The 27,745-nt window shown below is 34.1% G+C and overlaps 1 protein-coding gene across 1 annotated transcript; it reads left to right on the top strand.

Moving 5' to 3' along the window:
• The first annotated feature begins 3,972 nt into the window (after window positions 1-3,972).
• On the top strand, window positions 3,973-26,481 carry LOC115446253 (ubiquitin-conjugating enzyme E2 R2). The gene is made up of 5 exons (XM_030172846.2): window positions 3,973-4,552; window positions 8,510-8,596; window positions 19,696-19,928; window positions 22,892-23,006; window positions 23,844-26,481. The coding sequence occupies exons 1-5, from the start codon at window positions 4,373-4,375 to the stop codon at window positions 23,955-23,957; spliced, it is 729 nt and encodes a 242-aa protein (XP_030028706.1). The 5' UTR covers window positions 3,973-4,372; the 3' UTR covers window positions 23,958-26,481.
• The last annotated feature ends 1,264 nt before the right edge of the window (window positions 26,482-27,745 follow it).

Genomic DNA, 27,745 nt, shown 5'->3' with positions numbered 1-27,745 from the left:
TGTTTGTTTGTTTGTTTGTTTGTTTGAACGCGCTAATCTCAGGAACTACCGGTCCAAACCGAAAAATTCTTTTTACGTTGGATAGCCCTTTGTTCGTGGAGTGCTATAGGCTATATATCATCACGCTATACCCAATAGGAGCGGGGCAGTAATGGCTAATCTCAGGAATTACCGGTCCAAACTGAAAAATTCTTTTTGCGTTGGATAGCCCTTTGTTCGTGGAGTGCTATAGGCTATATATCATCACGCTATACCCAATAGGAGCGGGGCAGTAATGGCTAATCTCAGGAACTACCGGTCCAAACTGAAAAATTCTTTTTGCGTCTGGATAGCCCTTTGTTCGTGGCGTGCTATAGGCTATATATCATCACGCTATACCCAATAAGAGCGGAGCAGTAATGGCTAATCTCAGGAACTACCGATTCGAACTGAAAACATATTTTTGTATTGAATAGTCCTTTCTTTGTGGAGTGCTCAAAGTTATATATCATCACGCTATGACCAATAGGAGCGGAGCAGTAATGGCTAATCTTAGGAACTACCGTTTTCAACCAAAAAATTCGTTTTGTGTTGGATAGCCCTTTATTTGTGGACCGCTATAAGCTATATATCATCACGCTATGACCAATAGGAGCGGAGCAGTAATGGCTAATCTCAGGAACTACCGGTTTGAACTGAAAAAATCTTTTTGTGTTGGATAGCCCTTTGTTCCTGGAGTGCTATAGGCTATATATCATCACGCTATGACCAATAGGAGCGGAGCAGTAATGAAACATGTTGCAAAAACGGAGAAAATTATGAGTTTTGAGAGCTTCCGTTGCCTGCGCTGCGTAAACGGTTAAAGTTATGCAACAATGATCTATGACGGGATTGTTTCACTTAAAAACTTCTAAATAATATAACAAAGTCCCCCGCTGCATCTGTCTGTTACGTGTTAAACTCAAAAACTACCCAACGTATTAAGATGAAATTTGGTATGGAGACAGTTTGAGACCCTGGGAAGAACATAGGCTCCCGGGAAACTACTATTTTTATAACGGAAAACTTTAGCTTGAAAAACTTTATAACGCGGGCGGAGCCGCGAGCAAAAGCTAGTACGCTAATATTACGGAAGAAGCACAACTGTTGCACTCAGACTTCGTGTCATTATTTATGCGCGAAGTCTATCGTCATATCGGAAATACATTACAATCTTAGGCAATACAGGTGCCATCTTATAGGTAATATAAAAGAGTTAACAGCGTAAATAGGGGTCTATACCGCTACAATTAAATAATATAAATAAATACCGTACAAATATATTAGGTACTCAGGTTTAACAATTTATAAAACAATATGCACTGAGCTTCGCCTAGACACTTCTTATATTATTAGATGCTAAAACCCATTCATACAAGCACCTACTTAATGTAATAAATATAGGTATATTGGACGTGTGTACTTGATCCTAGTAATCCAGCTTGCAGCTATCGATACTCGATACTTAGTGCTAGACTGTAAGGTGCGTGATAGGCTAAAAGGATTAAGTGCTTTAATTTTTAAATTAATAGTTTGAATACAAAATACATCATAACTAATGTAAGGTTATTATTATTTGTTTAATAGCTTTAACTCCCGAAACCTTAAATATTTTAGTCTCCCCCGAAACCTTAAATATTTTACCCCAAATTGCGCGCCCAAAAAAATAGAAATTTAGTGAGAGCATGATTGTAGAAACGTAATCTACCTAGATATGCTCAATTTAAATTGTCTTACGTTAAAGTTTTATAAAAAAATTAAAGTTCGTAATTACAACAATTCTGAATGCTCTTATTTATTTTAATTAAGGTACATAAGGGATTAATATTATTCTTAGCAATTACGAACTCGTAGAGATGTTTACTAGATATTTACCAACATAAAACATCAAATAACATATTATGTATAATATCATTACTGAGGTCTGTGTCAAGACTTTTTTTATTAATAATAAACACTTACCATAAAAACAGCTTAAATAGTGCCAGCAATGTAACATGTAAATTGAAAGGCCCTGGGCCTAATCCAGTGTTTTGCTTTCTAAAACTTGTTTGGTCATATATATACCTAACAATATTTAATGACACTCAAACAATAATTATGACACAAACAAATATCGCTCATGAGATTATTTATTGTGAAATCTGTGTTTATTTCTTAAAATATGAAAACTTATTCAATAACTAAGACAACCTCACGGCAACACCATTTAATTTAATAATGCATGCATACCAACAATAGGAATTTAAAATATTCCTAAACCTTATAATCACGTGTAATATTTCGTTAATCTCTTTATCATAATATTCTAGTAGATTTTCTTGAATTAAAGAAACAATTACTAATATTATTATTTTAGAAATCTCAAAACATTTTAGTAACTAAGAATATCTACCGTAATTTAAAACTCCCGCTTTTACTGTGTTGCCTCCATAATAAAACAAGGCAGATTTGTCTCGTTTTATCGCTAAGGAAGTTTGGACTAGTCAGCCACAATATAGGGTAAACCACAAAATTATTTACACAAATATTTTTAAAATTATGTTTTTACATTTTTATTAGAAATAAAACTATCAATTTATCTCACAATAGCCTATGCCACGGTAAGTAGCATAGTCTATTGTGAGATAGCATAGTCGTATGCCACAGTTAGTAGCGTAATGATTTCTTATGTTTACGCGAATGTTAAACAAATAATTTTTTTTTTCAGATATTATCACGGATTTTATATTTTAATTTTCTCCTGAAGTTTCGAAGATTATGCAGGCTTCGTGGTCACGTGGTGTTGATCATCCGAAAAGTCAGTTACAAATTCAGGTAGATAATTAAAATACAAAAACCGCGGTAAAATAAAAAAAATAGTTAATTTCAGTAGTAGCGTAATAAAAAAAGCAAAAAAAAAATGAAAAGAAAACCTTTTATCTATCTATATTTCTAATGGGCCCTTTGAAAACAGTTTCAAATAATAATGGATAATTGATATTTACTATATAATATTAGATTTTACATTATTTTTTCCTAAGAATCGCCTTGTATGCTTTACAATTTTATGTAATTTCTTTTTTTTCTAAAATGTTTAACTAACCTATAATTGCGAACGTCGCGTCGTCCTTGAATATTTTTTATGCGGAGAAAATAAAAAATGTGTACGACAAAAGTTCTATATCTAATGAGAAATCTTTTACCCTATTAATCACAGTAGTTATATACTTTTGGCTATCAATACTTTGCTGTCGTGAAAAGAAAAATTATTTAACATTTGTTTATAATGTGTTGTTGTAATATATCTGAACGATACAGCCAAACACAAGAAATTGGATGTGGAATAATAATTGATAGTACAGTATCTGGCAGCCCCGGATCTAGGGGGGGGCAAGCCAGGACCCGTGCCCCGGGCGGCGAATTTAGAGGGCGGCAAATTCAAACTTGCCAGACGAATACACAACTCATCATTAACGCAACTTTGACTAGTAACACATCCAGAACATTACACACATAAATTATTTCCCGCGGGGCGCGAAATGATGATGATGACAAAAGTAAAAATATAGGTGCTTGAGGGCGGCATTACCCAGATTTTGCCCCGCCTTCAAAAAATTCAAGATCCGGGGCTGGTATCTGGATGAAAACACATAAAATTATTTAAAATTCTATTAAGTATGTTCCGAGGAACAGTATTTACTTACATTATATGGTTAGGTGTGTGCAAAGCAACAAAACTTTACAAAACGTAATTTATAAACATAACGACAAGCAACGACATCTAGGAACTTAAGTTATTTTTTTTCTAAAATGTACTAGCGTCATCTGTAACTTGTTCTTTAAACTAATTTAATAGACTTGACTCTCATACATCTAAATTATTTTTGTCATCCTGCACATTATAAATTGTCGCTAGATGGCGCTAGAAACACTAAAAGTCGATAACAACCGTATGCGTCACATCACTGCGCAATCAAGCACGGAAATAAAATAACAGCTGTTCTACAATATTCGCTCAGGCAACTCAGGCAGCAGCTGTACCACGCAGCCGTTTTCCTTGGAATCGCGTTGTTTGTACGTTGCATTGCTTTCTCATTGTTGAACAACTCGCCGTGTGGTCTAGACTGTTCTTTTATCCACTTTTCAACGTTTATTGCTGTCGCAACAGTTTCAGTATTGGCGTTTGAAGTGTGTGAATCATAAATCAGTACAAGCAGTCTACGTCGGCGTTATGTTTACCAAAATTCACAGTTCGTTGTTATTGTGACTTCGGTTGAAATGACTCGTGAATACGTGGACCGCGAGAAGAGTTCCGCAGTGTTATGTTAGAATCTCTTTTAGATAGTGACTATTGGAAATTTAGTTCTTGACAATGTCGAACACGGTTCCGACGAGTTCCGCGCTGAGGGCTTTGGCCTTAGAATACAAGAGTCTCCAAGAGGAGCCCGTGGAAGGGTTCCGAGTGAAGTTGTTGGGTGAGGACAATCTGTTTGAATGGGAAGTGGCAATCTTTGGTCCGCCAGATACGCTCTACCAGGGTGGATATTTCAAGGTGAGTTAATCATTTTTTGTAGTCAGAGAGCACAAAGAGCAATGTCACGCTAAAACGAGAAGCGTGCTTAGATTATTTTTTTTTGTTTTTTACCAATATATGCGTAGTTCATTGCTAAGATAGTAGTCCTGACGTATTCACGGACATTGGCGTTCCATCTCCGACGCAATTACTCTGGCATCGGCTGATGCACACGCGCACACGATTGACGATGGTCTAGTTTGTTTATTTGTTATTTATTACCCTTTACTTGTACATATTTATATTACTGTTGTGAAAGACAAATATAAATGTCATTGTTTTTGTTCAGTATCTACAGGGACAATAACCATATAATATTTATCAATCACTATTTTTATTTATCTATAATTTACATCTCAATTCAAAACTTTTGTGAATTGTGATTACTGATTGAAACAAATGGTTATAGGTCATGAAGTATTCAGTGATTTCGCAAGTAATCAGTTTATGCAATATTAATCAGAATAGAGGACACTTGATTCATGTAATAGATTCATTTATTTTGGGTTAAGCCTTTTCTGGAAGAACACCATAAGTGACTTATCACACTTTTTACTAGAATGGATTTTTTCTTCATAAATTCATAAATACTTATGACATATTTGTAGTGTATTTATAGTATTGTTAATTTTGTAGCGAAATAGTAAATACTTCAAATATTTTAATTTTTACTTAATTTTTTTCTGCTTTGGGAGGAATATATTATATCAATTAGTTTCTTAATCCCTAAATTACTTACAGTTATTAATATGATATGTTATTATATTTTTGATGATTAGAGACATATTTTGGAATACTATTACACTGGTCTCTCATATATGAGAGTCTGCCTGGGTTGGTATCACCACATTGTCTATTTCTGCAGCCAAGCAGCAGTGTGTAGTCACTGTTGTGTTTCAGTTTGAAGGACATTGTAACCAGTATAACTACTGGACTTAATAAGACTTACCATCTCATGTCTCACGATTGCAAGCATAGTGGATACCAAAGAATACTTTATAATTCAAGGTATTAAATGGTGTTTCTACTGTTTATACCCTGCCGTAACACAGTATTAACTAGCACGGAGGGCAAGATTTTTAAATTGTACATGTACTGTTTTAATTATCTGAACTAATTTAACACACTCATTACTTTGTTTTGTACTTTACCGTCTAATGCAGTAAACCATTGTACGAAAAACTGTTTAAATAAATTTCTCTCTTTCTTTCTTATGGTTAGTTGTATCACTTACCATCAGGTGAACGGCAAGCTCATCTCATTATTCAAAGTAATAATAAAAAAAATGTAATAGGCAAACTGGTGTATACATAAAAAAATACTTAAAAAAAGAAATATCTATTAAATGGAAATGTATTGATAGCAGCTATCATTGACATGTGGTTAACCACCTAAATTTGATATTCATATGCTCTTTTTTAATATTAAATTACAGTTGTAATCTTAGATTTTGTAATGTAGTCTACTTTAGTTTAGTATGAATGTTTTGAGTGTATTGTTTTTGACAGTCAATAGGTTGCAATACTTATGATAAGCCTTAATAAAATTAATATTTGGCACAGGCTTATTTATTTTATAATAAATAACTATAAGCAGGAATAAAAAACTTTCAGTTAATTACAATGTAATTATTTGGAAACAAGAAAGTCATCTAAAAGATCTTTTTTATGATTTATTTTCTATTAACCACCAAAATCTTTTGAACATAGTAAGCACAACACTTTCATACATGGGACAAATATTTACAAAATCAATAATCCATTGTTGATATTATTATTATAATTTATATTACAAAATACATATTACAAACATGGAAAATAGGCAATAAATGAAATTTATGAACTTTTATAATCAATTTACTAAAAAAAAAACTTTCAATTAAGAATACCAGAAAAGACCATATTATATTAAAGTTTCTATTTTAGTCAAAATAAAGCTTGATTTTTTAATGATATTTTATTATCTTCGATACTTGAACAGGTTCAGCATACAAAATATCATGTCAAAAATCCAAAATTAAATCATCTACTATTTATAAACTCCTTATTTATGATGTTTTTTTGTTTAGGATAGATATTTGAGGTGAGAGGTGTTTGCTACGGTCTATTAACTCTAAAAGGTCCCAGAAGAATCTATCTGCGAACATTGAATACATTTACTTGAAATGTTCATCCCATATCGTACAAATAACCAAAATATTATGAAATTTTCTTAGTAATTAAGTTCATTTCAGCTGAATAAAAAAATGCCAAATTTGTCATACAAATTAAAACCTTAAAATATTAATGACACTTGCAATCATATTACAAACTAGTTACATTTATATACTATTATTCAATACATACTAAAATCGTAGATTTTTCCATGTATGTAAATTAGACATTTTGGAAGAAATACCTGAAATAAGGTACCTAACAAAAGGTAAAGGAACTTGAAATGTTTTATTCTGTACTCAAATATTCCTTAGCGTATCACTCCAAAACAAATCATTGTATTCCAAATATAACAACTGAATAATATTAAGCTTTATTTTGCATTACATATAGGATAATTCTAGGACAGATGGACACATAGGAGAGATGGTCCACACATATTGTCTGTGTTCTATGTTATAGAGATGTGTATTGGGAGGTTATCAGCTATATTGATGATGATGATGATTGATGTAGGCTGAGACTGATTTAAATTCACACAATGTTGCAGGCTCAGCTAGTTACAAATATCTTTTTTTTCTTTATGCTGTTTACCTTTTTTATTTCATTTATTCTGAAAATTTACAGTGACTAATTAAATGTAATTACAAAAATCTAATCACTCATATTAAGCACCATTTACATGTTTTCACATATTTATGTCTTGATAGAGCTTGTTCGTGACCTAAGATACAGAAACAAGAGAATACAATATTTATTTGTAGGTAAATTATAATCAATATAAGAAGAATATTTTTATCAGATTAAGTAAATCTTACATGATAAGTCAAGTTATTTGAACAAGGTAAGATCTTGGAATATGAAAGTAGGGTAACTATAAACATAATATATTATACAATACAAATATATTGGCAATAATAATGGAACACAGAAAAAATAAGAAATAAATGAATAGATATCTATGTGTAGGGGTATAAATTCATAACATACTTAATTATAATGATCTTCATGAATTCATTAACATCATTATCATCATATTAGTTTGTTTGATAGTTCCATCAGCATTAAAGATCATTCCAGTGGTTAGAGATAGCCTTATGACTATATTATAATAGCTTTAGCATTTAGGGACTATTATGCTTCCTATTAGTAAATATTTTTTTTAGTATCAGAGCAATGGTTCCAAAGATTAAAAATTTAAACAAATATTTCATTCAATTAAGAGTGTCCGGTTAATTATGTCTTTATTTTAAATTATATTGCAAAACTCATGTAAATATTACAAATTATATAAATTGAGAGAGCAATATATTATGGTCTCTAGGCTGTACATTTTATATTGAACTATTTGTACCAGTATATTCATTTTCTCAAAGATATAATGTTACAATTTCGGGATGTTATTGTGAATATTTAGGGCAACAAAATTCATATTCTACTCAGCTGTGAACTACCTTTTTGACACTTGAAACCTATAACTGAATTTCCTTGTGTGTGGACTCTTGAAATGAGTAAAGGAAAAATTATATTTCGCAAATAAAAGACTAGATATATATACATTTACTAGATCTCACATTTACTAGATGTTGTGTTATTTTAAATAAAAAGACCACTTACACATTGTTGCAGTAAATAAGATTATAACATTTTTTTATGTTCTTTAAACCTATTTTATAAAATTCGGGCATAGGAAATCTGGTCTTTATTAAATCGAATTCAGTGTTTTTATTACACAGAAGGTTAAGGTTTTATTTGATTACTTAAAGAAAACATTTTGTTTCAGGCACATATGAAATTCCCTCCGGATTATCCGTATTCACCACCTTCCATTAGATTTTTAACAAAAGTCTGGCATCCAAATGTCTATGAGGTAAGTTGAAAACGACATATATATTTTTTTTGTTAAAATATTGGATGTATTATTTAAAAAATGACTAATGCAAAGTGTATACACTATAGTTATGTATTGATATAATACTCATTTCCAGTCCTTTTATTTTAACAAAATTATTCTAATAAGAGAACTCAAACAGCATGCTATTTGAATGCTAATTATATATTCATTTCAATAATTTCCCTTTTTTTCCTGTAATAATTGTCCCTTATTTAGCTAAGGTAAACTAAACTAAATATAGGTACTATATAAATTTATTATTTTAAATTAATCCTTTGTAAAATGTTGATAAATATTTGACTTTTTGGACGACCAACACCTCAGTCCGTCCCCTGACCATCAAGGCTGCCAAATCTTCCAAAAGTCGTTAGAAAATTATACTAGAAAAAACCGCTTTAAATTCCGAAAAATAATTTTATTTGAATGTCTGACATTGGCGTAAACAAAAGAAATCGTTATATATTATATTATCTGCTCCAGTATCATATTACTGACGTCAGGCGGGCGATCGGTTTTAAAGACTAATTCAAATCGCATTTCGCGGCGTGGAGAATAGAAATGCGCTTTACTCCTGCCCCTAATTTCAAAGAGATAATGGCGGAGAAAAAGAATAAAAGTAAAGTACTGCGCCATGGCAACATTGCGTCTGGTAAAATGCTTAATATATTAATTAATTATTATTATGGCAAACGCATGATTGAATTAAAAAAATATTTTCTGCCGTTGTATTGGATATGGTTGACTGCGCAAAGGCATACTACTACCTGGACTACCTTGCTCTGGTCATGGGCTTGATTACGCGTCAGATAATGTCATATGCATAGAGGTTTTTGTTTCCCTATGAGCCTGAAGTCTGAAATTGTGGCCTACGATTAATGGTAATCGCCAACAAACTTGACCTAAAAAAATAAAATGAAGGAGTGACACATCATTGCCCATAGCTGAAAAGGGAAAAAGGCGTGATGGTATATATTATGTATTAACAAAAGCCATGCCATACTATTTTGTTACCGCTAGGTCCGCTGTATATGAATTTCAATCACTGCGCTCGTTCCATATTGCAGTTGCATACCATCGCAATATTACGAGTATTTATCAAATCGTTCAATGGTTTTTCCGGAGTTAAATGTAAATTCATACGCAACCTCACTTAACAAAGGTTTTTTGTTGTCCCAAAAATATCATTTCATAACTACGAGAGAGAAAGATCATATAAGAAGATAACATCAAAGGACATATAGCCAATGGTGTTACGTCTATATAGCGGACAATATACTTATTGCAATAATAGTGTTATAAACGTGTGAAGTATTTGTCCTTTAAGCAAAATTTGCATGATCCAAATTCGCTATCATAAGGATAATCCAACCTTTCTGATTCGTTCGAGGCGACTAAATTTAAACGTTTATTTCCCTCAGTGGCATTGAGTCATGTCCGCCTAACAATTGCAATATATTTTATACCCGAATACTTGCAGGAAAAACAGCCAAACAATAGCAATTGTTGGCGCAATGCAAACCTAAATAATTTTACAGCTATAAGTCTATTGTCAGTTATTTCGTTCACATATTGTATTTTATCATGATTTTTAAGGACGCTGATCATTATAGACCTCTTTTAAGATTGTACGCCCACTACTTTACCGATTCTCTATACAAACTTGCAATAATATCCGTATATTAAAATGCTAATATACGTTTTGAGTTAATTAATCTAGAATACAAGTCGCGTCGTTGAGTGCATCTATTCTTGGGATCACGGATAGCTGTCTATCTTCTTAAGTAATAATAAAAACGTCACGCTTGTAATAGATGCATAAAGTCCGATTCACAAAACAAATTAAAAACTAGGAAATAATGAAACCGTAGCTTGAAATTAGAACGGTTGATATCCAAGATACATCCTCATGCTGCATCTATAGCAACGGCCTTACTCACGTAATTTGGAACTATCTTCTATGATCTATCTTTAAATTATTTTCCCCTATTTAGATATATGTTTGGTTAAATAATATGTAACAAAGCCATAAAAATATTAGTAAATTACCATTTATTATTACCAGAATTAGAAATATAGTGTAAAAAATATTTATGTCCAATATTGATTGAAAAACTGAAACCTTATTTCATTGTAAGCTCAGAAGCCGTAAAAAGAGAGAAATGAATTATTATTATTTAGTTCTATTACAATAAGTAATCAAAGACAAGTTAAAGAATAATAGCGTCGTAGTTGTTGCTTATTAAAAGTGGGTCAAACCGCGATGCAGTGTGAAATGTTTCGCAGTGGGGGTCATAGATGTCGGGATCGTTTCGCAAGTCGCAACTACCAACGCCGCCTAGGAAGGCACAATGTATTCAAACTTTACTGACTGATTTATAAACAATTGTTATCTGCTATAGATATTGGAAAATAAATTCTCAATATTTCATGGGGTAAGGTAGTGCCTCCACAAAGATAAAGCTATAAGAGACAGGAGCTAATTACACTAGAAACGAACTTTTTTATTGTTTTTTTGTCGTATTGCCCAAACCTTACACTTTAGTGTATACCAAACTGAAGTCCTAACTCTAGATAATGGAAAACTCATTTTTTTTAGGATAGAAACTTATTGTGGTGTTTTGTATGGTTGGGGAAATTTCCCTATCCCTTTCCGGCAACGCATACATGATTCTATTGGTATTATAGGGGTAGTGGAGACTACTAAACATTAAGTGATCCACATTCGTTTGCTGGCGTGTTTTAAAATATTATAGAGTATTTAGTACCTTGTATAAGTAAGTAGGGGGAAGACGGCTATAGTTTTTTTGCAAAGCAATGACATGGAAAATATCATTATTAATTAACAAAAATCGACATTTCATTAAACTTGCAGACAATAAGACAATACATATTCTAATAGCAAAATAATTGTCAATATTTATAATATTTTAAAAGTTATTATTATCCCGGACACATCCGGGAGAGATGGCCATAGTATCATGGGAGACATGATCAGTTTGTAAAACTACTGTTATTTAAATTTACATCTGGATACTACATACTATTTTCCTTTAGATTTACATCTGGATATATTTATATCATGTCTTGTCATGTATGGTGCATCGAAACTTTAAGCGTTGTATGAATGTAAATTGGTACATTTTCCTTAGTTTTGTTTCTTTTTAGCCTGAGTTTAAAATGTTGTGTTCAGGCACTACACTAAGTGAACTAACAAAATAATAGTTTTATATAGTAAGTTAGTGGAAATTTGTTTTTTTAGGATTGGCCATAAATCCCGCAAAGTCATCTTAATACTCTGTTTTATTACCCTATAATCAAAATTTCTAACTCATTTCAACGAAAGAGGTTTCCTGAGATTTGTTTTGATCTATAAAGTGGTTTCTAATATTGAGTCATACGAATAGTAGGTATGTGTCATCGTTTTATAATTTGCCAAATATGTATCGTTTCCAGATGACACTATGACTAATTTTAAACCATCTCTACATTTCTTTATTTAAATGCCATGGTTAAGGTCATGAGCGTTCAGTTGAAATACATTGAGGAGACTAAAGTTATTGCACAAGATTAACATAACATAAATGTAGTAAAATAAGATATAACTTTGCTCGCTGTTCGTAGAAACAAAACTATTATACATGATATTATGATCGTTAATAATATTATAGTACCAACACCAATCAATTCGTAACGCAGCCCATCCAAAACGGTGCAGGCTGTGTATTATTTGGGTTTCAATCAATGGTGAGTCAGGTGGGCATCCTGTTAATTTGCCATGGTCTCGTGTGTGGTCAAAAGCCGTAATCGGTCAAACTATAAGAACCTCTTCTTGACTTTCAGCTTCATTCGCTACTTACATATTATCTAGATTTATGTCGTTCTGTTCCTTTCAAAGAAGCCGGCAGCCAGTCTTTACAAATCTATTTCCTATGTATTACCTATTTGAGTCCTAATCGCACAAAGCTTGTCCCCTATTACATCATGGGACGAAACCCACTTGGCGAAAAGTGGGTGCCCTGGTTGCGCCTCTGCATACCTCTTCTGGGATAAATGTGTGTGTGTCCTTTATCACTCCATGTAAGTAGGTGTAACCAGTATTTTAGGTGTAAAATGATGTTCAGTTTTAAAGCCTAGGCTACTCCACTAGAATTTGTCTTAGTTATTTATTTTAAAAACAAATATTCGTTCCCCAGTTTTCGATATTGCGATCGAAAAGACAATATGCTCGCCTTACGCCGTCAATATCGGAGCTGATCAATATCAGCGAACCGTGTTTAAACCAGTTGCATTGCTGCCTACGCATTCGGTGACAAGCGTGAGCATTGATATAATGTGAGTTATTACAAAATACAAAAGTTGTATTAAATCTTCACTAAGTGGTACGGCTTAAAAGTATACAGGCACATACTTCATGTATAATAAATTAATAATACAGTAATAAAAATATAAAAAAAACAACATTACAGTCTATTTCCCACGTGTAGCCTTTTTATAATTTCTCAAAACTGCCCGGCGGCCAGCGCTTTTGCAGTGAGCGGGCGTTACCGTTAGCTGTTAGAAGAGTCAACCGTGTGCCCACAACGCAAATAATGTATCCAGCTAGTAGTGCGGGGTCATCATTCTAAACGTCTGATTCACGCTATGACGCGTTCCACCAGCCTCAGCACTGTCTACAATCGAAAATGTTTCGATTCACATTTGGTAACTAAATAAAAAACGGACTTCCAAGCTTCCTTGAATAATGTAGTAATTGTTACATATTATCCGTATTTACGCAGCAAGAATAAACATATTAACAGTGTTATTTATAACTGAAAATATATTTACATCAGTAGCATTTATTTTGATGTTCTTCACACCGCGATACATTGTACCAACGGCTGACTCGAATCTTTATGGCCGGTCTGATTATTTGTTGCGGCACTGCAGGTATTGTTTTCAGACAATGGGCCTGGGGCGAAAATTCACCGGTACGATGACTAAGTTCAAACTGATTACAAAGATTTGAATAAGCTGTATTGATTGGGAATATAATTTTTCACCTTTATTCAATATGGTTTACTGCGATCCCGCTTGCTCAATGTATGAAAGTAGGAAATGCATCTTCATGCTAAAATACTCTGCATCTTCTTATTACAGTTGTAAATAATTATACACAATCCAGTCACATAAAATATTATACAGATTATAATGGTCGAACATCTACCGATTCTGTGTTTATGAAAATGTATTTATACAATGAAACGGTCTATGAAAAGATCCGTGTCGAACAGGATGTACTTAGTACACGGTTGAACGACCTCACATGAAGCCACTGCCAATGGTAACTGAACAATATTTAATTTAAACGCATATGAATCACCTCGTAGTAGTTGAACTAACTTATTCAATATTCATTGACAAAAATATGAAGTGTATACTTCAAAGATATGCCTCCTTCCACGAGCTACTGCTAAATCATTACGAGTAGTGACGCTGCTTGATGAGGTGTCATTATCAAAATAGATTCGCTTACTACGAATTAAGAAAATGAAAACGTATTTGGCGTTATTTCAAGCACCGCATTTTCATTTCCTCGTAGAGGAAACGCACCACCGAGATCAGCTCCTCGGTGGCTGGCAGTGCTCCGGCCTTGGGGTAATTAACCTTATTCCTATCGACCTGCGTTGTTGCTGCTTTGAACTTGTGCTACATTCACATGCGAATCTTTAAATAACGCAACGGAGACTCGATTTCAACTCAGCAGTTGATGGACCGTGCCAACATTTCAATAGCAAATTTTTATTGGGCATGTGGTTGCTTTATAGCCGTGCATATCGTAAGGGTTAATTAGGTCAACGATTGACAAGCAGAGGGCGATTTATCCTACGGTCTTAACAACCTTGGTTGTTACAACCGATTATCTTATTTGATTTCTTTAAATCGTCTGGAAGTTTTGACCTTGTCTGGTGTTTTGTACATAACAAGTGTTGTTTGTGACCGTATTTAAGAAATATAAAGAAAATTTATACAGCTATACCTATTCAATTCTTTAAACTAAGTTGCTGCTGATTTAATCTGTGTTATTTGTGGTATTATTAATATCAAGCGAATGTAGCCTTTAATACTTCTGAAACTAAAGTATACAACAATAACCTGTAAATCTCATTAACTGGTCTTAAGTTTTAGTCCTATAGCTGAGTATAGTTGTAAATATTTGGTAAAAAAAATTGGCATAGCGACCGATTTAAAAGTAAGCTTCCACAGAATGACACAAAATATGGCGACGTTTCCCTGGACTCGCAGATTTCAACCCACTTGTGGTCTAGCCAAGGTCCTAATACGATAGATTTACTTGATTACACTTTGTAAGTAGTTTAATACTTTTATCTATTTCCCTTGCTCTACAAACAAGATATGGTTTTACGCGACGCTTATCTAGGAAGTAGAACATGCATGAGTATAATTAAATGATTTTGAATTTACTTTACGACTGTACTTAAAGTCATTGGGGGACAGGTTTCCAATGTTAAAGTAATAATTCCGCAAGGTGACGATGAGCAAGTTTCTTAAAATTAAAGGAACATACATATTAGTGTAAAATTGATAAATCGTATCATATAGTGTAAAGCAACATGTAAGCATATTATCTGTTCTTAATATTTAGTGCATTGCATGGATTTACGCAGCTCGTACGTTATTTTTTTTTATAGTGGAAGGCCGGAGGATCTTAGTCACATAGCATGCTGATTTGTGGTCACTGTTATCCATGTAAACGCATAATGTCAAAGAAAACTGACGTTACTCATCTTAGGATTAGAGAATAGAATGTTGAAGTCTTCAGATCTCATTTATCATTGTAACATTCGTTATCGAAACGCAACTGCATCGTTGCCACTTTACAACGATTTATTACACAGTCTTACTAGGTTAGATAGTGCTATACCCAAAACTAACTGCAGCGTTGCTTCACTCAAATAAACCGATCCTATGGATACATTGAATGGTGTAAATTTGGACGTTTGTATGTCGTTAATGATTGTACAAACAAATAGCTTGTTGGAAGTGTTTCCCGATTTAGAGGTCACAACACACGCAATTTCTTTGTGAGGAAGAGCGATGTGATGGTGTATATTTAGCCGAGGGCGTCGCTCCCCCGCAGTCACCGGTGTCCGCGCCTTGTTGCTCTCTCAACGTTACTATTTCACAATAATACGTTAATACCTTTTTAATTGTTTTAATTACTGTCAATACTACTTGGATTTTTTGATTTTACGTTTAATTACTCGTGATACAAGAACAACGCGTTCAGTAGAACACGTCTGTGTTCGATTAATTTATAGAATTGTCCCTTATTACAAGATTTATATATGGTAAGGGATCACATATCGATTATACAGCATTATTGAAAGTAGTATGTTTCGCAAGCAAATTAAACTTTGTGATGAAGTCTCAATATGACATTTAAGAATGTAGTCCTTACAAAAAGCTCACAACTCGTGTCAGTAGATCATGCGCCAAAAAACACCGTTAGGTAAGCACGTTTACTTTCACCTGATTGTATTACTGAGAAATAAATGCGACGCTAACATGACAGAGAACACGTTATGTTTTAAAAGGCAAATTGTCTTATACCTGAAGAAAACAAACGGTGTCAATGGCGTATTTAGAGTAGGCGACAATTTTCTATATTTATCGCATAAACGACTGATCGCTGAGTTAAAACTATACTTCAATTGTGGTGATATTGTACATAATAATTACATATTAGTAACAATGACTTGTTAGAAGCTTCATAAGTTATAAATAATAATCATTAATATCTTCCTCACATGAATATTTATTTGAATCTGGATGTCAATGTTCTAATTTAATGCAATTTGGATTTGGCCTGACGGACTGAGTTTAAAGTTCAAATTTATTCATAGCAATGGCAAGTTAGTAGTATGTTCCAGACAACGTGATTCACGGGAACAAGTTGCTTTCTTAACTGTATAGTTTCGTCAGATCTGTCGTAACTAAGCAGGCGTATTACAAAGCAGTAAATACTAATGGTGATCAAAAGGGTCAGGACTAGAATGACTAATCGGTTAGTCTATTATTCTCTAAATATTAAGTAATGTACAAAAAATATTACGAGTACAAATAAAACAGGCAAAGCGCTTGCAAATGATATTACGATAGTTGTATACAGCGGTATGTATCTAGGTCATGCGAACACAGGAGTAGGCCGCCGGAGTGCGCAAATTATCTGCCGATTTAGCAGTAAAATATATTTAACGACAAAAAACGATGAACAATTATGTACAATGTAAATTGGATAATTTGCTGATACAGAAATTGTCAAGGAAAGGACAACTGTGTGTTCCGGTCCGCGCGCATGATCGCTCACTTCCGCTAGCACCTTAAAGAAACTTGCACCTCATGATATCATTCGAATAAGCCTGTTGGCGATCACAGAGTTGAATGATACTTCTAACAATTACAACGCTCTCAAGGGTAATGTTATGCCAATACGCTAAGTAAAGAATACGTATTATTTTGACCTTTACTTTTAAGGTAAAATCAACATCCTTCTTTAGTATACAGGAAATTTATTGTGGACTGACACCGAGTGTAATGAATGATTTAATGATTATGGTTGGTTTCTGCACTGCTAATTAGCCAAGTAATAAAGTATGGTTCGTAATAAAGGCAATCATTATTAATACATATATCTATCCGCAAAGCTGAAGTATAATAGAAAAAGTAGCGAGATAGGAAAACACGTAACCAATGTAAGACGTACGGTCGGGTCCGACTCATTTCAATTGTGTTGAATTGAATAATGTTCATCCATTCCGTATGGTATTTCTAACAATGGCGTCAGTCAGTGACGAGGAATTTTAACAATTCGGCTTACAGAAGGAAATGAAATTACTTTTATCGTAAGTCCTCAAGCTAGTATCGACCGTCAGAAAATAAACACGTTAGTACTATTTGGTTCCCGGTTTTAATAAGTGTACGCTGGTAACATAAGGAAAAACGTCGCCGTCTGGTTGATATTTGAGACGCATAATCCATAAAATTGTTGGAAAGAGATCGTAACCGTCTCGTTTGGTCACGTTAGACGGAAGGTTTCTACAAACCAATTGTAAAACCGAATGTTCGCTCGATACACCAGTTTTTTACCGGATTTTGTAAGCACGTAACTGTTTGAAGACAATCCGTAACTGAGGGAGGCAACAATAGATTTTATATAACTTTCGTGTTACGCGCTTCTAACGCAACTAAAACGAAATCTGCTTTACAACCACGAAGCATTAAATCGTATCAAGATTTAATAACTGCGGCCTTCGTAGCCAGTTGTTACGCAAACTCCACGTCCAAGACAAATATCGAACCCGATAGGCCGTGGGATTTGCTGAAGGTAAAACACGACATGGATTGACATTATCTCAGAATTGTTAATTAGGAATTTCTGATTAAAATATTGTTCGTTTTTAATGTAAATATGATAGAAAAAAAGTGGCGATAGCCTAGTTGGGTGTGGAACGGTCTGCCAAGACGTATGTCCGCAGGTTCAAATCCCAAGGGCACACACCTCTGACTTTTCTAAAAAATCACGTGTGTATTCTTTGTGAATTTATCGTTCGCTTTAACGGTGAAGGAAAACATCGTGAGGAAACCTGCACATCCGAGAAGTTCTCTATAGGAATTTCGAAGGTGTGTGAAGTCTACCAACCCGCACTAGGCCAGCGTGGTGGAGTAAGGCCTAATCCTTCTCAGTAGTAGAGGAGGCCTGTGCTCAGCAGTGGGCAAGTATATAATACAGGGCTGATATTATTATTATTATATTTATTATGATAAACGCACATAATAGGGGTAAAAGGGATATCTTTACTGATCTACTAAGTGCTTATTAACAGTAACACAGTAGGTAGGTTGGTATGTATAAGTTCATCTGGCTAGCTGTAACATGTATTATGTAAGAACCGTTGTTCCCTGTTTTGACGACGTGACATCTAATTTTTATGATACTCAATGCAATACCATGAGGTACTTAATAATTCAAAGTTATGGATTCGAGCTATTACATTTTAAATTTGTGATTATTAGTTACCAGTAGAATGACATCTTCATTCGTTACGATATGTCGTAGAATCAATCCATCTAAGTGATTTTGATATGAATTGTTTTCATAGCTTACCAATCATCACTAGTTACAGCAGTTATCATATTTGTAAGCATTATCGTACTAACTTAATTTTGGAAAAAGAAGAATGGGTACATTGTTTTTGTTTATTATGGAAAAATTAATAGAAAATATCAGTTAAATAACTAGCGGTACATACTTTGTTTTAAAATCATAATCTAAAAGTATATGCGTATATACATTGGAGTATTAAAAATTAAAAATAAGAGCGCACAGCCATGTGATAGTAACGTGCGCCGTAACACAAAGTATTGTCACGACATCCAAATACCATTCTTAGGCTTGACTTTTATTTTATCGTTTGAAAGGCCGAATTTCTAGAATTTCTCAGAAAATTGTACCGAGTGGAGGCTAAAGCTTATAGAATTCTTATTAAAACTTTTCTAAAGCAACATCCTTGTGGCTTCTATTGTAATTATTTTTTCTTGCCAAATTGAAGGTAAAACTCCGCGTCAATATTTCGTAAGTAATTAATTTCCAAGTGGCGAAATAGGGAAAGTAATTAGAGAAAGCCGCTATTGGTAATCTAGTTGTATGCTTCATCGACTCTCTGACCTACTGCAATTTTAATGCAGGTTATGTGAATAACAGTACTTATCGACATTAATATATTCGTACAAATCAGTAATTTATGTTTGACCAATATAACAATAAATTGTAGTAGATAGAGGGTATCTATAAATGTGCACATAAGTAATTATCATGAATATGAACCCCTCTTCCCTTTTTCATTATTATCGTTCATTTATTTTATTCTAGGTATATATTAAAATATCTAAAGACTGCAGATATTAAGCTGTCCGATGTTAATAAAGGTTGATGAACATCAGATACGTACAGCGTATGCACTATAACCAACCATAAAATTCAGATACCTAACAAAGGATATGTTGTGTTCTAGAATGGCGATCTGTGCATATCGATCCTACATCCTCCAGTGGACGACCCGCAGTCGGGCGAGCTGCCGTGCGAGCGCTGGAACCCGACGCAGTCGGTGCGCACGGTGCTGCTCTCGGTGATATCCCTGCTCAACGAGCCAAACACCTTCAGCCCGGCGAATGTGGACGCCAGCGTCATGTACCGCCGCTGGCGCGACTCCAAAGGCAAGGATAAGGAGTACGAGAATATTATCAGGTAAACGACCGCCACATTACGTTAACATTGTCATTCACAATCACTTGCGAACATATGCTAATGGCCGAAAATTATACACTTTTGAATATTGGAAAACAAAAGTCCTGACTTATTTAACTAGTAGTTTTTGTGAATGTAGCTTTAATTATACTAATGAATATTGTATATTTTAATGACGCTATAACATATTTTTTGATATTGCGTTTATAACAGGAAACGAAAATTTACGTTACAGATTATTTCGCAAAATAAATGTTTTCACGAAATATTGAGATTGTTTTGTCTCATCTCTCTCTTTTGTCTTTGTTTTAAATCGTGTATTCTTTATTTAACAGAGTCTATACTATTTGATAGAACAAAATAAAATATATTAAGAGGAAGAAAAAAGGATGGATGAGTCATGAAACAGAAAATTTCGTAACAATATTTAATAAAAACTATTTCGGTATTTACATTTATTTTGAGATATAATTATCTATTTTGATTTTCCTTATTCCTAGAATCCATAAAGTAGGCAACAAATTTACTAACGCTAAACAAATATTCTCAGTTGTAACACGGAAACCTACAGATAATAAATAAATACTTAAATATAAAAATAACAAACCTAACATTTGACAAAGAGAACTAAAAGCATTTCCGGTCTATATTCCTGTCTGAAATCACAGTCTGAAGTGCAGGGTAAAAGGGTGCTCACACGCAAATATACTCCGAATGCCAACTGAGAACACGTAAGGACATTGTTATTTGTTATTAGGTATAACAAATTCGTGCATATTGGGAATTCCATAGGTACTTAATTTGGCCTATGATTTCAGACAGGAATATTTTCTTGTTCAATGCTCTCGAGTTCGTATATGTGATTAATTTAAAACTCTAATGGCTCATTTAGACTCGGCGAATAAGTCGATGAATAATTTGTGCATGAATATGAGTATTCCGATAGTTGGAGCTTACTTGGGGAGACCTACGTTCAGCAGTGGATCCGCACTAGGCCAGCGTGGTGGACTAAGGCTTAATTCCTCTCAATGGAAGAGGAGGCCCGAGCCCAGCAATGCGACAGTATATCGCACTCTTAATATATAATGACCCATTCCAAAATTGCCAATTTGTGGGAATCGTCAAACAACCAATTTCTGTTTGCGACCTTTTAGTTTTTCCCTTTTTTTCATGCTATAGGGTTCATTTATTGCCTATATTTAATAAGCTCAATTTTATAGCAACTTCAAAAAAAGGTAGCAAACAAAAATTTGTTTTCCCACGACTGCCACAAATTATCAATTTTGAAATAGGTTTTTATTTTATTAACAGCGCGATATAATACAGGGCTGATATTATTTTAATTTATTATTATTATATAAGTTGGTAATAGTATGATTAACAAAGGTTATATGAATATTTAAAGTCTTACAAATAAAGAATACAATATACATAAAGAATAAACATTGTTTGTGCCTTATCTCTATTTGTGTTTAATATTTGTAATGCCAATATGCGAGCAGATTATGTACTCTGTAAGTATCCAAAGCTCATTATTTCGTCGTATCATTCGATATTGAATATAGATCAAAGGTTATGAACATTGGCCAATTTACAGTGCCAACGCGTCACCTAAGGACGCGGACGAAAGTCGTAACCTGGCCACATACTAAAGTCAGATCTACATAATTAGTTTATTGGATTTTATTGCGTTTTGTCATTTGTACGATATCCATGTTTTGCGAATTGATTTTCTGTAACATCATCGTAACGTTTATCTTTATGATTTATTTATGTATTTTTTTCTGCTCCCCTCATGACGGCGGAAATTACCATGTATGTAAATATATGTGAACTTGCACAAACATGTTTGAATAAATGAAAACGACTGTTAACTGATAGGTGTTTTGATCAGAAAAGTAAAGGTGTTTTTAAAGTCGTATATGTAATGTAGATGTTCAAAACATAAAATGTTACATGTGTATAATTGCAACTTGTACTTTAACACCAAATTTTTGGGACAAATTGACATGGTCGTATATTAATCTGAAAAATAAGAAGATATAAAATTGCTTGTAGATAAAACATGCGACGGAGAAACAAGCACTTTGAGGCTGATTATTTTAATATACTGTGATACTACACGCCGTGCTAATCGCAAATCTGAAAGTGAATTACAGACTTCACTCGCGAGAACGAGAGATAAATGTGAAAGTAAATTTCGCTCTTTTAATTTCGAAAAATGTGATTTGACTGTCCGAGATAGGAAACTAAAAATATTACCCAGCTAAAAACAAGAAGATAACATGCTTTTGCCCTTATTTAACTTCATACCCGTTCATGATATCTTGGTAACCGGTACAAGAGAAGAAGGTTTTTTACTTCTCTTCCTTTTGAGCAAATTCGTCTGCGTGGACGCTAAAGACATTTGGAATTTGCAATGCAAACGATCTATGTTCAAAACCTTTATGTACTTGGAGTTCTTAACCAACATTAACTGACCGCACGCCGTCAAACAACACCTTATTATTTCTTATAATTAACATCCGTATTCATTATTGCCAACTACAACAACTACATGCATCCAAGCGAGGCAATTCTTGTGCGCTCGGACTCCACACCGAATGCACGCCCATGCACACAGTTAAGTGTGTATATCCCATGTTTGTCAATTCACATTGAGGCCTATAAGGGCTCGCAAACATTTCCTTGCCTTTTCCCCTCCTCCCATCCTAAGAGGTTTACCTATCCTTCCCCTACAATTCCTTCCCAGCTGCCCCTCCCAATTTTTCTCCAGGGCCCTAGAATTGCTAAACCGGAGGATTCGAGTATCCCATTCGCAGGATTCCCCCGGTGTCGACTACAGGGTCCGTTACCCCAAAAAAAACTACATGCAATATTACACAGTAACTTACATCCCATTTTACCGAACCTATATAAACAAAATACATAAAAATAATTCAAATGTTAATTTTATTTTTCAGAAAACAAGCTCAAGTAGCGCGCATGGACGCGGAAAAGGAAGGAATAGTTGTCCCGCTGACGCTAGAAGATTACTGCATTAAAACGCAAGTCAAGTCGACGACTCAAGAGCCGCAGGTTTGTTGTTATGCCAAACATTTAAATTCAGCTCGTACGTTAATTTTCGAGGTCATCGACCGTAATGTAGATATTTACTAACGAGGCCTAGACGTTCATTGCATATACTTAAAATGTTTTTATCTAAAATATTATTGTTTACTTGTTTGTAGATGTTAATCTTTATATAGGTAAAGACAGAGTTTAGACTTTGAGATAGATGTAATATTACGCATACTTAGTCACAAATTGAAAACATGTTGTGTTCTTTTGTTGTTTTAGGACTATTTGCCTTTAAATACTTGTCACCTAACATAGACTTGAAAAAAATATAACTGTCCTCTTTGCAGTTATTAAAACTAAATCCGATATTAATTTCAAATACTTACCTCCATATTATCAGTCTTCATTGATGACAATAATAAATTAATATCTGGGCGTTCCTATGATTACCAAACACATTAACAAGTAAAGTTATTAGTCCTTTACTCTTATCTTTTTTAAAATCTGTTTGTTAGCGTTATTACAAATATAATTTTAAAAACTAAAAATATGTTTTTAAAAGCATGTTGTACAGACACTCACAACCCCGTTACACTATAATTAAACATTAACCTGATGAGGACCAGCTGTAATAGTCCCCCGTGTCAAAAAAATAATCTATAATATCACGGAAACACTGCGTTCTCCACATGTATGTTTACCCCACATAATGTCAAATAATTGCACTGGCTTCAATAATCCTTCGACTGGAATAGGAATAAAATTGACTGATGAAGAATGGTCTTCGACGTAACCATCCCAACCCAAACTCCTTGCACATTTATATTGAAAATAATAATTACACCCTGTTTCCAGTTGGACATGACCGACTTCTACGACGACGACTACGACGACCTCGACACGGACTCCGACGAGGAGCTGGAGGGCGGCGAGGGCGACGGCGACGATAGCGGCAACGGCGAGTCGTGAGGCCGCGCCCCCCGCGCACCCCGCGCGCCCCGCGCCGCCCGCGCCCCCCGCGCACCGCCCGCCGCCGCCTACCACGCGATCTCCTGCAAACGCGTCCGGACCACCAGGCGACTCTGACCGCGCGACACGTCAGCGAATATGTATACAGCATCCGCTAAGGGCTGCATTTATTATACATATTTCACGTTCTCTGGACACGTTAGGTACTCCGTACGTAAAGCTCATGGTAGAGTGGTGCACTTTAGGTATTACACGCCGCCGAGTGAGGCAGGCACTGCATAAAAACAAACATCTGCATGTTTCATCCTCATTGTATATTGGTGTAGTTTAATGTGCTAGGCTCGTAAATTATCGTATTATTTTTTACGCTTGCCTCTCTACAATACTTATCTTGCAGCCTAGTTGTTTCCAACCTACGACTACGCTTACGCATAAAATATATTAAAAACAACTGGACGAAATCACTCGCCATCAAACTTTAAACCTCGAAGTAACAATCTAAAACATCATTAACCGTCAATCATGACCAATTTAAAACCCATATTACTTTCAAGCTGACGTACTTAAACGCAACGCTCTCGGGCGCTCAGAATGTGTTTTTAACTAGCTGTCCTTTGCTAGTATATTAGCGAAATTGTTTTCGATAGACAACTCAATTCTATTACTAAATGTGAATTTTTAGCTAAATAATTATGTACGAACACTTATTGGCGTAATACTAAATTTGTAAAAAAAAAATACATGAAATATCATTCATATTGCTTGATCACAATATATCGAGTGCTAATCATAATACATCACATTAATTTATTCGAATTTACGACTTTTGTGTTATTATTCGCTAATATGTACCTATGTTATGTGTGTCGGAATGGTTAAAATTCATGCTCCATTATCATATATCACTACGTCATAATGTATTATGCTGCTAAACCACTATGTATGTTATGTACACTGATATAAGCAAGTGAGTAAGCTTACATCAACTGCATTAAAATAGTTTGTATGCTGTGTTCAAATATAGTTTCCAGAATCTGCCTTTATTTCATTGTAGCGTGTACATAGTAGGTTTTACATCACTTTATTTTATGTTTTGTAAGTTTCAGATATTTCCTTTGTTTTATCGTACACGGTGTGAGCTGTATGGTACATGTTTGTGTTGAATGTTCAATGGCAGTAGTTACGTTCTATTCTCGACTTTGAAAGTCTATGTCTTACACTACTATAGTTATTTTAGAATAGTTAGTTTACTAATCTAAACTATTTCGGAAATGTATTATGTGCATTAACAATGTAGATGCTAGTTTAATATTACTGTGTCTATAGTAGTAGTATGTTAATTGGCTATACTGAGAGAGAAATCAATTTTATAATGGAAGAGTTGTGGTTGACTCCACAAATGCATTTGATTATTGACAATTTTCACAATGTCTGTACCGCTTGCCTGTACTGTATAGATAATTAAAATACGGCAATAAGTAATTTTTACAGCTTATTTTTTTAATATGTACTTTAACAATAGGCCACAATACAGAAAGCGCTTAATTGGCTAAATATTTTGCTATGAAGAGTGCTTATATCTATAAACATACTGCACAAATTATCAAAATAATAAAATCCATCAATACTTTGGTATGGATTTAAAATTAAAACCATATACATTTTATGAAAATAATCATTTTCGAATACACGAGTTTGTGGTCGTATTTTATCAGCCCTATGATTGAAACACTGTTTTACTAGATTTAACTCATAATTATTGCTTTAAAACATTTCGAAATTAATACATTTTACTTTACTAATACGGTATTTTCATTACATAAGATTAAATATAATAAAATTATTCATGGGTTAGTGTGATTACAATGTCATCGCTTTGAAATAGTGTAACCTTCCTTAAAAATATAATTAGAGAAAATTAGTCTCTTTCTTTCGACACAGAGATCAATTAATGGGAAAACTACTTCATAAACTAAACAAAACAACAATAAATTGATTCAGGATGCTCAAATCACAAATTGTAATACAATTATACAGTAGAATATCAAAGTATATAGAAACATTATAATAATTATTGTAGAAGCTTATATTATGTGGTGAAATATAAAGAAGATATAAAATGGAAATTATTCATACTGTACATTTGAAATTGTCTAAGTAAAATAAATTTTAATGGTTAGTGTGCACTAAGTTAAAGTTATCTATAGATAATTCTAAGATTTAGATTATAATCAGCTATTTGGCTTCTAAATTATAAAGCTATGTGACTTGTTATCAACCACAACAATGTACGGTAATCTTCTCAATATTAATACGTAAAATAAACACCAAATTGATTACAATTTACAACAAAAAAATATATGCTAAAATCGTCCAAAACTTATTAGTTAGTTCTTAGATTAATTATTAAGTTACCTAATCGATAAGCAGTTTGGAAGTCATTGTAGTGAAATTCACGGCGAAGAATGTTAATTATTAATTACATAATGATATTTAATAAACAGAATGTGTTTGGATGCAGATATTTGATGTTTTATTCTAACATGGTTATTCTCCATCTTAATGCCTACTGCCACCTACCCATTACTAAGTAATAGCTAAAACCTTTCCCGTAATATGGCAGACATAATACGATCGCCTGGATTAAAATTTAAGGTACTCTTTATTCTAGAAAATGTCCACGAACTTGGTATTCTGAGAAAATACACGCCCTGTTGGAGCAGCGGCCAAAAGATAGGAAGTCTTGCATAGGTAATATGTGGAATAGGAACTTAATTTAATATGTGTAAATGGACAAGACAAACAATTAGCTATGTAATATATTCATCTCTGTTTGTCAACAAATACTTTCGTGCAGGTTCATAGCTACTAACCTCATAGATCACGCTAGTGCTATTTATAAAAGAAGAAACAATTTGTCCCCTTCAACATAGAGTCCAAAATTGAAATAAAGATTATGGTCAAATTTGGAACACTGGGCAAACAGTATAGTCTAGACACTATAGGCCATTCGCTTTATTAGTAACGCCTTTTGCACACCGACGCGGCAAACCGCGGATGCGAAACAGCGGTAAATCTGTCCTACATATCGCTCATGGTGCATCTCGCTCTAGCTGTCTGTGATGTCCTATAATTGCCTCTCTTTCTCTATAATATCGTTGTTAGTTTTTACTCGCGATACTCTTTTCACACGGACGCCGCGGTGTCGCCTGTTAGTTTCGCCGCTGGGAGACAAACAACTTTGTTTGTCATTTTGGACAGAAATCGCGGTGAAACAAGACGGCGGTGGTGGAAACTGATAAAATTATTAATGAAATTCGAGATTATCCCGAGCAAAGACATTAATCTATATAGCTAGTTATAGACTGGACATCAGGACCAAATTTTTGCTCTAAAAGTACCAAATGGTAATAAGTCGCTGTCTTATTTGAAATGTCTGTATGGAAAGATGTCCAGCGTCCTTATATAATTTAATGTCAATACAAGAAGTAGGTAATAATTCTTCTGCAGATTCCGAAAGAGGCCTGTCTGGCTCAGACGACATGTTGAATAGTCGCGGAATGGCGGAATTGGTGTGAAAAATTACTGGTGGTAGGTCTCTCATATGTAAAAGTCCGCGTGGGTAGGTGCCACTGTAATGTCTATTTCTGTCGCCAAGCAGCAGTGTGTAGTCACTGCTGTGTTCCGGTTTGGAGGACTTTGTAGCCAGTGTAACTTCTGGACATAATGAGACTTAACATCTCATGTCTTAGTATTGCGAGCGCACTAGAATACCAAGCAATACTTTG

The sequence above is a fragment of the Manduca sexta genome, chromosome 16, assembly GCF_014839805.1.
Source record: "Manduca sexta isolate Smith_Timp_Sample1 chromosome 16, JHU_Msex_v1.0, whole genome shotgun sequence".
Lineage (NCBI taxonomy): Eukaryota > Metazoa > Arthropoda > Insecta > Lepidoptera > Sphingidae > Manduca > Manduca sexta.
The sequence above is the reverse complement of the archived record's forward strand: the minus strand, read 5'-3'. Positions and strand labels throughout refer to the sequence as shown.

Coding starts and splice junctions, on each gene's coding strand:
- LOC115446253 (XM_030172846.2), top strand. CDS start 4,373: ATGTCGAACACGGTTCCGACGAGTTCCGCGCTGAGGGCTTTGGCCTTA. Junction 4,553..8,509: donor ACCAGGGTGGATATTTCAAG/GTGAGTTAATCA, acceptor ATTTTGTTTCAG/GCACATATGAAATTCCCTCC. Junction 8,597..19,695: donor GGCATCCAAATGTCTATGAG/GTAAGTTGAAAA, acceptor GTTGTGTTCTAG/AATGGCGATCTGTGCATATC.